General features: G+C 38.8%; 1 protein-coding gene across 3 annotated transcripts in view; it reads left to right on the forward strand.

Annotated features, from left to right (window-relative positions):
- Positions 1-2,567: 2,567 nt before the first annotated feature.
- stard9 (StAR-related lipid transfer (START) domain containing 9) overlaps positions 2,568-15,894 on the forward strand; it is a 234,268-nt gene continuing 220,941 nt past the window's right edge. For all 3 annotated transcript variants that reach the window (XM_039741793.1, XM_039741795.1, XM_039741794.1), the window contains exon 1: positions 2,568-2,765. In XM_039741793.1, the coding sequence (XP_039597727.1) occupies positions 2,719-2,765 (47 nt within the window). In that variant the 5' untranslated portion in view covers positions 2,568-2,718. The remainder of the gene's footprint in view (positions 2,766-15,894) is intronic.

Raw genomic sequence — 15,894 nt, forward strand, 5'->3', positions numbered from 1 at the left:
TTGGATTTCCTTTGTAAACCAATAAAGTCATGTTTTATGAAGAGCCCATTGCATACCCATATCTTCCAAATGAACTTTACCTTCCCAATATGTAAACTGGTTTGCCTAACAAATCCCTAAATGTTCTAAGATTTATTCAACTGAATATTTATTTTTTCATTGCTTTTTTCAGCACCCAGTAAGACTTAAATGTGTCCTGTATCCATGCATTATTTTATCACTTATACAAATGATTATGTCTGAAAAAGGGAAAGTAAGAACCTGAGCTTTTAAATAGTTAGTGGAATTTCTAGCCTGTGTAAGCAATAACTCCCTGAAAGTCAACCTCAGCTACTTTGATTGTTCATTTCTCCATTTAACAGTTCTCCATCACATACATCTGAACGACTTTCTCTGCTCTTAAACTCTTTTCTTCTCCCTCTCTTCCTCTTTTTATCTATCCATTTTCTATCCTTGAGCTCCTACTGTCTACTCCTTCTTGGCTTCTTTTTCTGTGTTTCCTGCACTTTACAATTCACAACCCAGTGTCTCTCTCCACTTTTCTAATTGGTCCTCTGTATCACTCCTTTAAGGTCTAAGGGATTTTACAGTAAATTATCTGTCCCACCAACACATTTTCTTCTCTGTTCATACTCATCTTTGTTGCTTCTATTGCAGTAGCTCTCTCATCCTATGTAAGCTTCCTACTCTCCTCAACAGTTTATAACCATCTCTATCTCTTTCTGCCTCCAACTTCCTCTCAGCTCAGAACCCTCTGTCCTGGTACTGGTCCCGTTTTGTCACAAATTGACCCATCTTTACCTATAATATCCCCTTTTCATTTGTGTGTTAGGTGTCAGGCTATGATATCTTTTACTGACACTGATCTCAAACAGATTAAACCAAGATTGATTGCAAGTGTCATTTATCATTAACTTGTTCAAAGACAGTAAGCAGAGTGTACAGCAACCAAGCAGGGGGGTGGGTACAACTCTGTAGTTACTCATTTTGAGTCTTATTCACAATAGTTCTTAACTCTTCAAATATCCTTAATTAGGTGAAGCAAAGCAGTAGTGTGGCATTTACCCCAAAACAACCTTGATGGATAGCAGTACTTCTCGTCCAAGGCCAAATTGAGCCTTGTGGTCAAGGGGAAGGTCTATTTGCTTTACACATTAAGCTGGTCAGTCTGCGCCCAGACCATTGATTTGTCCTGGCATTTATGTCTTTTTCACACTTCTCTGCAGCATTTTTATGTCAACGAGGCTTAAAGAGTTGGGGCCGACACCTGGTGGACACAGGCTCCTCAACCAATTCTGTCCAGGTCCTATCTTTCTTCTCAATTCTTCCATTAGTCAGTGCTTTACCCATGACTACAGTCTCACAGGATGTATCTCATACTTTTACATCTTGGGCCTGTGCTGACCTCTTTACCAATTCTCGCCAAGCAGCTCAAGAAATCTTATAACAAAGTACTTGCTAATTAACCCTAAATCTTCCTGTGTTTTTCTTGTACATGCTTTTATTACTATTGTTTTATATGTCTAATCAACACATATATAAGGTATATGAAACACACAGCACATAGTTATTCTTAGTCCATCCATACATCAGGCCCCTATATCTTACTAGTTGTTCTCCACTTTGGTCCCACTGCACCTCTTTTTTAGAGACTTCATTCTCCTACATTATGTGCATGAGTCTTGTTTCTTTACTTTTTCTAGACTTGTGTATCCTTTTTTCAGCCTTGGCCCTTTTCTCTGTCCTTCAGGACTACCTACTGTATACTGGCTTTTTTGCTCTCCAAAAGCCACTGCATTTTACGTTTCATGTCCACATGAAACACCATGTTTCTTTTGTCATGGCTCTTCAATCAAGTATAATGCTGTCCTGTTTTTTTGATAATGTTTACCAAGATGCCTCTTCCATGTTCACTTGGGACATCATTTTTGCTTCTCTTTGTCCCATATGTAGTCTATCATACCTCCTTGGTGTCTTATAACTTTAGTATTACTGTTTCTCATTACTTCTAAATGAACCTTCTTCTATGCTCCTTTGACTCTTGCAGTTTCTTCACAGGGTTCATTTTATGTTCCCCCTTAAGATTTCTTTGTTGTTGTCCATTATATTGTCCGTTATGTTGTCCATGATGTCACTTAGCCTGCTGCTACAGCTTCAACATACGCTTTCACCTATTCTATAAGGTCTCATTTCCGTCACAAATCCCCCTCACCCCCACCGCAAAACCTATGTTTCTCTCTTACTACCTTGAAGTTCTCTCCTGTTCCCCTCCTCTGTTTTCACCTAGGCTGCTCCAGTCTCAGCCTTCTGTTTTCCTGCTATCTATCCATTTTCTAAGTCTTACAGAGGAGAAGCGCCAATGCCAGGCGCGCTACATTTCTTTCTCAGGCTCTATGCCACTTCATTTGGCTCTTATTTGTCTTATACTGCTATATCTGCCTCTTCCTGCGGTCTCTCTGGACCAGCTGCTCTCTTTTCGGCTGTCTCTCCGTGCCACAGCTCTCCTGGCCCGGGAATTTATTCTCTTGGCCTCCTCTTGTCCCCTCCTCTTTTCCCCCTCCCCCGGCTGGGAGGAAGTGTGCGTTGTGGAGTTGACACAACTCGACTGTACTCGATCCTAGAAACGGTATCGGAGCGAGTAGCAAGCTGGCCAGAGCTAAAATGACATGAGCCAGTACTGCGCAGTCTGCAGGGGAACTGAAGAGACGGTTCCGGGCCATGGCCAACGTGAAGGTGGCTGTCCGAGTTCGTCCCCCGAGCTCGCGGTAAGTACACGAAGCCCGCGGACCTCGCGCGCACTTTCTGTCCCGTGTCATCACGTTGCACGACAGAGCTGACAACAGACGCCAAAGGGACCATAGGCGAACCCCCTGTGTAGCCTGCCTAAAAGTACAGAGCCACTTGTAGCATGGTCTAGCTAATATAAGAGTCTGTGGCTGCTGGGATCCCGGCGCTACGAGCATTCGTTCTGCAGTAATCAGATGTGGACGAGCGCGAGCTGTCACAATCTTGGGGAGCTCCAAACCTTCGTGTCCGGCTTGCGACTTTAAAGCGGAGCGAAACAGCCCGGCGATCACTCACCGGAGCATTGCAGAGCCCCATCATGACAACGATGGTACGCTGGAGCGACTGACAGCGCGTAGCGGCCACTTCCTCCGCCTGGATTCCGCGCCACTTGCCGGCCAGGCTTTCATGTATTTCCTCCAACTCGTCCATTTCTCATTTCCTTAACGTCCAGACGCCTACTTTGAAATTGCAGACTTGTTTTTTGATTTACACATGAGTTTCTTTGTGACTCTGAGTTTCTTCTCCGATTCAGTACAAAGCGATTACAATGTTCTACTTGATTTTCGTCTACTTTGTTCTATTTTCATTTGTAAGCGTTTGCCTCATCTATTGTTTTAATAATTGTGCATATTTGAAATGTATCTTTGAGGAGGATTTCTATGAACTTGTTTTTGACTTTGTCTCTTTCTTTAATACTAGCTCTAAATGCCTTATTTTAATACTGGAAAATCCTTTCTTTTAAACGACAGTTTTTCTGTTTTTTATCAGAATTATTTACATTTATTCAATTCCTTACATGCTATGTACAAGTCAAGGACGCAGATATTAAAGATTTCTGATTTTGTATATGCACCTGCATTTTCAATCACAGGTCTTTGAAGTAACTGGATTAGAGGCCCACTCGGTCAAGGGCCATACTCACTCATGTACCCAACACACTTGGCCAGTTTGGGAGTAAATTGAATATACACTTCTTTGGGAGGAAGTCTTCTCCAACTCGTGGACAACATACAGAATGAGAAAAGAGCGGAAATGAAAATATTTTGTTGTCTTTTATTTTTGTATTTTTTTCTTGTGCTCCAATGTTCATTCTAGTTTTTACACATTTTAGGTGAAACGTTCCTTTTGTCTGCATGTCTGCGGCCTCTTTTTCAAAACGTGTTTGTACTCCTCTTGGTCTCCTTGTGGGCATAGCTGCTTTTTGTCAATTTGAGGCTTGTTCTTTTTTTTTTTTTCTTTCAGAGTTCAGCCTGATTTTACACAGCAATGTGCCACACTGTTTTAAGAGTTTTATTTAGAGTTTCTGACAAGCCTTGCCATGAAAAGCACTTTAAAAAATCAAGGTGGCAAATTATGCAGTCTAGTTCATTGTGTAAATTTCTAGGCATTTCATCTCTTGTCTACCTTCAATGACTTAACTAGTATATTTAAGCAGGACCCAGGTGGATATCCTAAAGAGTTAACAAACATATATTATATAAAATTTTACAATATGTAGTCTATCATCCAAAATGTATGTAGTATTGTGCATTTACCTGTGTTTTTTTAAATCAACTAGACAACCATCTTAACTTAACTGACTATGAATTACTTGGTTCCTTTTAATTTGCTTCCTTTATTTAGTTCCTAAAATGCTTAAATTACATTTCTGTTAGATGCTTATCTGCATGGGTTTCTTTGACTCCTGTGGTTTACTCTCACATTCAGAAAATATGCCCTATGGTAAACTGATGTCCCCTTCAGGGATACTGCCTTCTTTGAACCAGGGTGTTAAGAATAAACTGTTGCTCTGTGTCCAGTAAGGGAAACAGCTAGTTGAAAAAGTGAATGAATAGAGGGTTGACACACAGAAATTACTTGCAAATCGAAGAGGTGACTTCGTTGATTTTGACTACTCCACATGTATAGTCTTACTCAATATGTCAAATTAGCACAATTTATTTGTAGGCATTTGATTCTTGTGTGTAAATATACACTTATGGTGTCACATTTGTCAGTCTGCAAATTTTATCCTTATGAAGCTTTTGCACCTGTTCTAGCTTATGCAAAATGCTTTTACAAATGGTCTTTGTGTATAAGATTTTTCTATCCCGCGCTAATCACAGCGAGAGACTGGTATAAATGTGTAGGAACATTGGTGGTGGGAGAATGGAGCATCACATTGACCAAACACATTTTTAAAGGTTAAGGGAATGTCTGTAGTTGAACGAGTCCTTTTTACTGAAATACTTTGTGGTAGTGATGAGATAAACGCCCTCCATTAACCAGATTGGTCTGTAAGTGGCACCAGCAATACAGAGAGTATCTACTTCTGATATGCTCGACCAATTTGCAACTTTGCGTTTTTGTGTGCTGAGTCTACTGGAGCAGCATAGTCATAGTGTGTCTTGAGAGTGCCTGCTTTTCTATTTTTGATAGTTCTTTTCAGTATGTTATATACAGTACTTTAAGGTTTTAATGATGATGCAATGGTTACAACCACTGCTTATACCTTTAGGGAACTAGGTTTACTGTCTGAAGGTATTTTGTCCCCATCATTTTATGGGTGATCTGTTACTGATGTATATGTTAGGTTGACTAGCAGGCAGTTAAGCCTAGTGGCAACCAGTCTTTAAACCACAAGGTGTACAATTTTATCTGCCCTTATTTCAGTGAAAATATAGTACTGTAATTCTATACTTTTAAAGAATATTGGGAACGCATTTACCATTAATTTTGGTGATTATTGTCATTGAACATTTGGCAGATGCCATTACGTGTGGTGTTTTACAACATAAAGATACTGTAAATTTAAGTTCTTTACATATGCTTTTCTGTTTGATTACTGTAAAGAGAAATAAGTAACTTTCTTAGAGTCACATAGTGGTTCCTAAGCTGGAATGAAACCTTGTGTTTTAAAACTTAAAAGTCCTAACAAGTGTGTGTAATACATCATATCCAAAGCTTATTTGTGCCTTTCTCCATTTGTTATGAATATTGGGTCCCCACGGCTGTGCAATAGAAAAAGTGGGTTCAGAAGGTCTTAATGGGTCTCATGCATTGTAGCATCTCCAGGAGACAGCGTCCCAGTGAATCTAGTGATAGATGCGGAGGTGAACAAAGGTTTGCTGGTGAGCCCGTAGTGTAACATTGACTTAGAACCAATAGTTTTGAGCAGGTGCCAGAAGAGTTAAGGTATACTTTGTGGTGGGTAAAAGAGTTCAGAGCAAAGTTTTATGAGTTGATTCAAAAATTCTGCCAAACTGCACCAAAACTCACCTATACCACGTAAAGATTCAAAGCAAACCAGATCATCCCACTGAAGATCCTATCTAACACCACACTAAACCTGCAAACTGCATTTTTATTACCATTCTACTATTCTTATTACAACATGTCTGAGTCTGGTAAAGATGGGTGTATACATATTTTTGTTTATTCATTTTAGTTTTTGAACTTGCTTATTCCAAATCTACATACATATACACACGCACACACACCCCCACACACACATATATATATATATACTGTATATATACAGTAATCCCTCGCTATATCACGCTTCGACTTTCGCGACTTCACTCTATCGCAGATTTTATATGTAAGCATATCTAAATATATAACGCATATTTTTGCTGCTTCGCAGGTTTCTGTGGACAATGGGTCTTTTTACTTCTGGTACATGCTTCCTTAGTTAGTTTGCCCAGTTGATTTCATACAAGGGACGCTATTGGCGGATGGCTGAGAAGCTACCCAATCAGAGTACACAGTTAAATTCCTGTGTGCTGATTGGCTCAGCGACGGAGCGCCGAATTTGATTCAGCTGCGTTAACCAGGAAGTCTCGTCTCGCTCATTCAGCATTAACGTATTTCACGGTGTAAGGAGTTAACTTTTGTGCTCTTTTGTGTTTATCTTTGTGCATAGTCAAGCCCTTCGTTATGGCTCCAAAACGATCTGCTCCTGCTACTGCTTCAGGGGCCGTGCCCAAGTGCCAACGGAAGATGCTAACAATTGCCGAAAAAGTAAAGGTAAAAGGTTGTGGATATGTTGAAGGAAGGGAACAGCTACACCGCTGCAGGACGCCATTACGGCATCAATGAGTCCAAGATTCTTTTTATTTAAAAAGGAGGAAAAGAATATAATATGTACGGCTGCAGTGTCCTTTAACCAGGGCACATAACGAGTTGTAAGTGGACGTAATAAGGCAGTAGTCCAGATGGAATCTGCTTTAGGGATTTAGATTGAAGACTGCCGGAAGAAGAACAACGGCGGTGCTACACAATCGCCTGAAGAGGCTCCTTTAGAAGAGTTGTAACGCTCTCCTTTGTTGTGCAGTAAAATTAAACTTATCATTATCGGACAAGTCATCGTGTCATTGTTGGTGAGTAGCCATAATTAATTTTCTACGTACAGTACTTATTACATGTACATACGTTTAGTGTCACACATTTTACTGTATACAATTTTTCTTGCATTGTACGTATTTATTGCTGGTAACCTGTCTGTCGTAATGGCTGTAACATATGTGATATCGGAGATGCTCGATATCTTTAAAATAACGTTTAGGTTTTACTGTATATAAACAGAGTATTTACATACATAATTTCAACGAATCTTACCTAATATCTAAGAGAATACAAAGGGTTTATGCTGTATAACTGTGCGGGAAATGTTTATAAAAGTGTGGGAGAGTTTATAAGGGCTTAAAATATATGAAAATAACCATATGAACGTATGGTTTTTACTTTGCGGATCTTCACCTTCCGCGGGGGGTTCTGGAACGCAACCCCCGCGATCGAGGAGAAATTACTGTACACACACAAACACACACATATATATATATATATATATACTGTATATATATATATATATATATATATATATATATATATATATATATATATATATATATATAAAATATGAAAAGCTGCGGTGGGCTGATGCCCTGCCTGGGGTTTGTTTCCTGCCTTGCGCCCTGTGTTGGCTGGGATTGGCTCCAGCAGACCCCCGTGACCCTGTAGTTAGGATATAGTGGGTTGGATAATGGATGGACGGATAATATGAAAAGTTGACTGACACCAAAATCCTATTTCATGTTTAGTTAAAAAGCTGAATTATGGCAGGATGGTACATCTAGGACACTAGGTATCCACTAAGAAGGGGTATTTAAATATATTAATATTTAGGGGTAAACCCCCCACAATAGAAAAATGAAGTATCCAAAAATTTGAAAAGGTTTTGACTGATTTAACTGAAATTTGGTGACATAGCAGAAAAAAGAGAATTAGCCAACACATGTTGTTTTATTTGTCAGTAGTTAATAATATTATGTTAACTTACATGCTCTGTGCTTTTTCCAAATGAAAGACAGAACAGAATCAATTGATGGGCCATGCAAATGACAATTCTAATCAATAGGCTGGACAGATGACTGAAGAAGGGGTGGTGTCCTGGACAGAAAAAAAAGACACGTACTTTGTTAAATGGAAAGAGAATGTTTGGTGGAGGTCTAGGAAGATGCAAAGATTAACTGTTGCTAGCAAGCACCGTTTTTGCCGCTGAATACCAGCACTCTTAGATGCGTACTGGCTCTAATTTTGGTCATTCGTTCTACTCTGTCGACCTCCGGCCCCCAACCACGTTGCTAAAAATGACAGGGGATTGATTTTCTAAGGTCTTTGATTGTGATGTTGCAAACACCAAGGGAGAACCACCCCGCTTTACATTGTGTTACTATGAAAGATTATTCCCACCACTCCATAAAACAATTACTGTATTACTTCTGAGAAGTTTTAATCTTTTTTGCAAAACAGTTCCCTGTTGCTGTCAGAGTACTTGATATGTCCATGCTAGTTGCGAGGAATGCACAGCAGAAATGATGTCACACTTGGAGACACACTTCCTCACATGTGCTGTTTTTATGTTGTGGATGGCGATGCAGATGTAGCACTGTATACCCTTAATGATCAATTTTAAGAAGAGGCTGGTTACATGGGTGCAGAATGATGAACAAAAGGCTAAATATGATGCAATAAGTCATCAAAGTGCAATGAAGATATGCACAAATATCTGAAGTACATCTCTTCCTCATGTAGGTCACCCACTCAAAGAGAATGAAGAACTTACCCTTTCTACACTTTTGGTTAATGGGTCTGACATACCATCTTCTCATTTTTTTCCTCACTTAAAGTTAATAATAACAGCCAAATCTCTTCATCCATTAGAACAGTCTGTGTTCCTCTACTGTGAAATGTTTAGATATTTGACACTGACAAAACTGTTATCTACTGACTAGGATAATACTGTATAAACATGCTGATTGAACAGGCTGCCACAAGATGCTGACAGTGGTAAGTGTAAACTAGGCTTTAGGGACACAGGGAGCTATTGATCATTGCAGGTTAATGAATGGCTTTAGCATTTAATAAGAAATGTTGAGCAGTGAACTGTGCAGTTTTTCATACAAAGTAACACACTTTATGTAACACATTACATTTTATAATAAGTAATGGTGAATCATATTTAGTTACTTGAGTAATGTAACTAAGGTACTCTTTTATATATACATCCATCCATCCATTATCCAACCCGCTATATCCTAACTACAGGGTCACGGGGGTCTGCTGGAGCCAATCCCAGCCAACACAGGGCGCAAGGCAGGAAACAAACCCTGGGCAGGGCACCAGCCCACCACAGGGCACTTTTATATATACATTTATATCTTAATATCTTATATCTTAAAATGGGACTACATGCAACTGACGAAAGACACAAAAAAAATACTGTACCTGAGTGAACGACATAAATAAAAATCTTAAACATCCAATAATAATGATAATAATAAATACTCAAATTTCACATTATTCCCACTGATTAACTGATTAACTTTACACGTTTCTGTAAAATTGTGTTTTGCAGTAACAATCAACAAAAGCCAGGTCACCAGGAATTGATTTTTATGCAGGAATGTTTTACTCATGGACAATTGTGGATGGCATGTTCAAGAGGAAGCAGCTCTAGTGACTTGTTAATATTGTTGTTATTTGGCTGATGCTTTTATCCAATGCGACTTACAACATTTGAGATACAACTGGCCGTACTTATTTTGTTTTTCTTACTGGTATACAAGGAGGTGAAATGACTTGCTCAAAGTCGCACAGTGTCAGTAGCAGAATTTGAACCCACAATGTCAAGGTTTGAAGACCTGTGTCCAAAGCCTGAACCACTACATCACACTGCCTGCCAATAATATTAGCCTTAGGTTAAAATATTATGTACAGAAAAGCTGATACATCTGATTAACCAACGTCAGTATAACCGATGCCCACTGTTTTACATTTCTTTTGTTTATGGGTAACACAGCCAGTTTGGAGTAAGAAGAGACATAGCCTACAAACCATCACAGCAGCATTGAGAACAAAAAATTGACCAGCCCTAGTCAGCATGCGATTTCATAACAGGTCACATGCACATGTTTACCCAGGTTTAAAGTTGTCAGTCAAACTAAACAACACAACTTTATGGTGTAGGAGGAAATCTCCCATAGTACAGAAGGGTTCAAGTATGAATCAGCCTTCTCCAAACATTGAATGTTTAATTATAAATCAGTCAAAGTTTCACTTGTGTAGGAACTCATTTTAAAACATTTGACTAAATAATCAATATGCCCATTTTGAATTAATACATTTTATCCATATCATAGTCTTGGGAGCACATGTCTTTCTCTAGTATATTAGTAGATAGCAACCACACCTGATCAGCACCACCCACATACACTCAAAAAGTCAAATAAGGAGAAAGACCTACCATTGCAAAACATGTGGAATCACACAGACATCCAGGCTAGGACTGAAACTGCGGTGATAACCACTTTGCCAACCATATTACATTTCTGTTACAGTATAAAATTCCACTTATGGATGTCTACAAAATAATGGACAGTATTGAACATAGTATTCTATGAAAGATAATTTCTAATAACAACATTTATTTTGTTTAAATAGAATATTTTTTACAAAATGTTTATAGTAGTAGTAGTAGCAGACTCAGGGTGTTCTCACAACGTTTAACAGGTAAAATACAATTACATGTGTTACAAATTACTAATTGCATACTGTTTACACCCAAATATACTACGTAATTTAAACACACAGTAACACAAAGCAATTGCAAACTGATTAATATAAATGAATCCTAACAATATAAACTACCAGTTGAAATTAATACCTTTTTTTATCAAAATATCATTAAACTGAATTACAAATACCTACCAAAATATTATTTAAAATGTAAAAATAAGTGCCAAGACAGTGATAGTGCTTCTAATGGCTATTACTGCTTGAAACATACAACTGTGAAGTCCTATTCCTTCAGTGTCCTAATGGTGTACTCCTGCAGCTTCTCCTTAATTAATTGTCAATGACAATAAAGATCTATGTAAAAAAAAAAACTTCAATTTCGTTGTTCCTTTGTAAAAGTGACAATGACAGTAAAGATCTATCTATCTAATTAGGTGTGTTTAAATGGTAATTGGTTATTTGGGAAACGTTCTAATTGTGTTAGTACAGTACTGCTGAAACCTGTCACTGTGTTTACTTGGGGTGCAAGATCCTGGCATTCCCATAGTTAAGTTCTGGGTTCAAAAATGCCCAAAATGAAAGTTTTTTTTTTTTTTAGAATGAAGACTGTTTCATGTGACAGATTACAAAGAAAATGAAGATTTCGTTCAAAGGTGTGTCTAAAGGTGACTTGAGAGAAGAGGGCAAACTGGATCTTACCAGGATAAAAAAAGAAGGGGAAGGCCCAGATGGGTGACTGCTTAAGAGGAGAAGAGACATCAGAGTATGTAGTGACGCACACAAATGCTTTCCAGGTCCTCAAATGGCACCTTCCTTAGATACAATCTGTAACAGTGAAAAATCGACTGTGGGATGCTGGCCTAAGGAGACAGAGTTTCAAAGAAGAAAAAGTCATATCTGAAACTGTCAATTAAAAAGAAAAGAATAAAATGTGCAAAAAATTACAGACACTAGATGGAAGATGACTGGAAAATTGTATTGTGGACAGCATCCTGAAATCATCTTTTTCTCTTTTACAGATGACACTAGTATTTGTCATGTATGGGAAAACCCCAACTGAGGACCTGGAAGGTGTTTGTTTCTCACACTACACACTCAGATGTCGTTCTCCTCTTACACAGTTGCCCATCTTGGTCTTCATCTTCTTTCTTATCCTGGTCATATACACTTTGCCCTCTTCTCTCAATACACTAGTAAACACCTTTGTAAGAAAGTTTCAGTTTTTTGAAAATCTGTCACATATTTATTCTGTTAAAAAAGACTAACATGTTTCTTGAGAAAGCTGCTTAATTTTGGCCATTTTTGAACTCAGAACTGACCTTTAGAAATGCCAGTACTTTGTCACACAAGTGAACAGAGTAACAAATTTTATTGGTGCTAATGCATAGCACTTACAATGGCTAATTAAGGATAAAATAAGGAAGCTGACTATTAGGACACTTAAGAAATGGCTGCTGAAAAATGGAGCTTGGCAGTCCAATGTGAATAATAAATTAAAAATCAGCAGTGACTCTTCCTGTGAAGTCAGTAGATGGATTGGGAGAGCATGGGGGTCATGAGGTCGCTGGAAAGGGGTGGGTTGCGCTCCCGATATATATGCAAAAGGACGAAGGTCCAAGTCTTTAGAGTCCTGGTGCTTCCTGTCTTGCTATATGGTTGTGAGACATGGACGCTATCTGACCTGAGATGAAGACTGGACTCCTTTGGTACTGTGTCTCTCCGGAAAATCCTTGGGTACTGTTGGTTTGACTTTGTGTCGAATGAGTGGTTGCTCATGGAGTCCTGAATGAGGCACATTACCTGCATTGTGAGGAAGCGTCTGTTACGGCACTACGGCCATGTGGCGCGTTTCCCCGAGGGCGATCCGGCTCCTAAGATCCCCATTGTTGGGGACCCGAGTGGCTGGATCAGGCCAAGGGGTTGCCCACGTAACACCTGGCAGTGGCAGATAGAGGGTCATTTCCGTAGGGTGGGACTGGACTGCGTGTCTGCCTGGGGGGTTGCAAACCAGGATCCCGAGTTGTTTAGTCGTGTAGTGGGTGCGGCAACACACTGTACCAGTGCATGCTCCCCAACTTGACTTGACTTGACTTGAGTGATCTCTCACTCTACATCTCAGAAACGGAGTGGAAAGCAGCAATGCACAGAATTCACTCGAGCTCCATATGCACAAAACATACAATTATTCAACTTAAAATTATATATCGAGCACATGTGTCTCGTTTAACATTGTCCAAAACTTTTCCAGAGCAAGATCCATTCTGCGAACGTTGCAGTCGAGCTCCAGCTTCACTAGGCCACATGTTTTGGACCAAAATGTTGAAATGCCTATCAGACAGCCTTCGTGTCACAATCCCTCCTAATCCACTAACAGCTGTGTTTGGTGGGCTCACAGATGGGCTTAAAGTGGAGAAGGACAAACAAACTGTAATTGCCTTTACTACACTATTGGTACATAGACTTATTTTGCTCAGCTGGAAGAATCCAAACCCACCTCTGTTCATTTATCCATTTACTTATTTTTACAAGTTTAAAGTTTTACTGTGCTGGCCTAGCTCTCTTTCTCATGGGTGGGGGATGATTTGTTTTGAACCTAGTTTTGTTTGGATTGTATGGATTGTTATTTGATTTTAATAAAATCAATAAAGTGCTACAAAACAAAATCATCATGATAATCATTAGTAACACTAGAAATGTCTTGGCAGTCTTTTAAAAATAATTTAATGGTATCTACAGTAGATAAAAAGGTATCAATTTATATCAAAAATATGAATGATTTGGGTGTGTTGATCAAACATTTGATAATATGGTAAAGTTTGTCCATTAATATTGTTGTTGCGATATGGTTAATTGACAAAGGAGGAGAGCAAAACAACATCTCCAGTTAGCAGCATCACTGGAGAAAATGCACCTCCATAGGAACACATTACATAAAAAATAATCTGTAAATACTTTACATCTATTCACCCTGTAAAAGGAGGCAACCCCGAACAGACACAGACATAAGGGGGCAATACAATCCTACAGTGGATGCCACTTCTTTAAAGGGCACAATCACATAACATACTCACACACCCCACAAATAAAACTAGAACGTATGAACCCAACATTAAAAGTGTCCAGGCCCTGTAATCAAGCTTGAGTCGATGTCCGTGGAGCTAATATAATATCGTGTAAAAACTTCCCTAATTTTAAAATTGCTTTATTATCATTTAACAAGGAGGGCGTCTGCGGCTCAATCACTCCATGTGACCATCATCCAGTAACAACAATGAATCGAAAATGTTACTACAACTTTAACACCAACAAGCAGTTCAATGCAAAGTAAAAATGAGAAAAACTGAAATTTTTGCACTTTTCAGTAGGTAACAGCACAACCTGAAACGTTTGAAAAACATATTTGCCAAAACTTGCTTTGTGTTTGAGGTAGTCAATTTCAGAATGAAATGTTTTAATTGAGGAGTTTCGAGGGGCTTCGTGATGGCTCACACACTCGTCCAACAGCGTTATGAGACCGCTTTACATTTGAAAGTGTAAAAGCTCGCAAACCGTGCTGATTGGTTGTTTCATTTTTTTTTCAAATTCTCTACAGGAGAAAGTAGGGTGAAATTACACCTTTTATCTCTACAGAAAGAGAGAGAGAGAGAGGTTGGAAGAGAATGGACTTCACTACGGTATATGTATTCTAATTTACGAGTTAAAATTTGATAACTGATTAACACTTAAAAAAGCTTAATCAATATCCTAAGCAAGCTTTCATTTTGACAGTATAGTAATTTCGCAGAGCGAACTCTATCGTGTAACAGATATGTCGTGAAGGTGACATCAGTCCGGCTCCTTTTCTTTTATTTAAATAACGCACAACGTATTCACAGATAACCACCGACAAGACTGCATTATGTAAAGAGCGATTTGCTGGATGCATCTTTTTCATATCACTTTGATGCACATTGACAGTGAATCCTTTATAACATGAGATGTCGTATCAGTGAACAGCTGTCGTGACCACGCCCACCTTGATAGCTACCTTCCCGCCCCTTTCGTTAAACGCTGTTGAATGTCCCGTGAAAAGACAGGAAAATAAAAATACCATCCGTAATCATCTTTACCCGTTGGAACACAAAGTTACGAGCACGGTGCATCAGTAGTATTTACATGTGAATATGATCATACAGCAATCTTATGCCTGCCATGTTCTTGCTTAACCATCTTTCAGAGTCGATATGCCGTTGAGCAGAGATGATCAATTTGTTCTGCTACACACATAGCACAGTTGCTATTTCACGTTTTTCTTTTTTGCCTTTTTGTTAATGTAACGTTATCCAAGCTTTTTAACTTCACGCGAAAAACTGAAGTACCTCGCCGATCAATCATTTTTTTCCGCAAAGAAGTTTCCTTTGATTAAAATACACGTAGTTGTGTCTTGAAGTGGGCGTAAAAATTACTGGGGAAAATACTGGCACACAATTTAAGGTAAATTCTTTAAAATAAACCAGCCTCCAGCCGGTATTTGTGAACATGTGTGCAACCATGCCTTTTTATTGTTTTTTCTCAGGCAGTAAACTGAAGTGACCTTTAAGTGTCAAAGCTGGACAGACCCCTGGGATGTGAACACTTTTATTTTGAATGAAAATCATATCGCAGTATTTGTGTGCAGATAATATTTTAATTACAAATAATTTTCAAGCCAGTCACAGCACACTGCAAGCAGTGACTATGGTTTTGTCTTGTCCTGCCTGTGCTCTAATTGGAAAACCAAAGGAAACGTATCCTATCACCTTGGATAAAGGTGTCAGTCAAATAGGTAAATGTAAATATTTGAAAGTAATATAAAGAAAAATAACATTTACCCCTTGAATTCAGAGTCCTCCCATTGTTATTAAGAGGTGCTGCATTTCTCTGCTGTTGATTAAGCTTTATGTACTTTTTGACTTCTTTTATGGTGAGATGCTTGTCAGCTTTTGGTGGTGTGTGTACCTCTTTTTAAAATGTAACACTTTGGCCCTGCCAGAGTTTAACCATCCCTTACAGTATTCAATAGGGTTATGC

This window comes from Polypterus senegalus, chromosome 18 (assembly GCF_016835505.1).
Source record: "Polypterus senegalus isolate Bchr_013 chromosome 18, ASM1683550v1, whole genome shotgun sequence".
Classification (NCBI taxonomy): Eukaryota; Metazoa; Chordata; class Cladistia; order Polypteriformes; family Polypteridae; genus Polypterus; species Polypterus senegalus.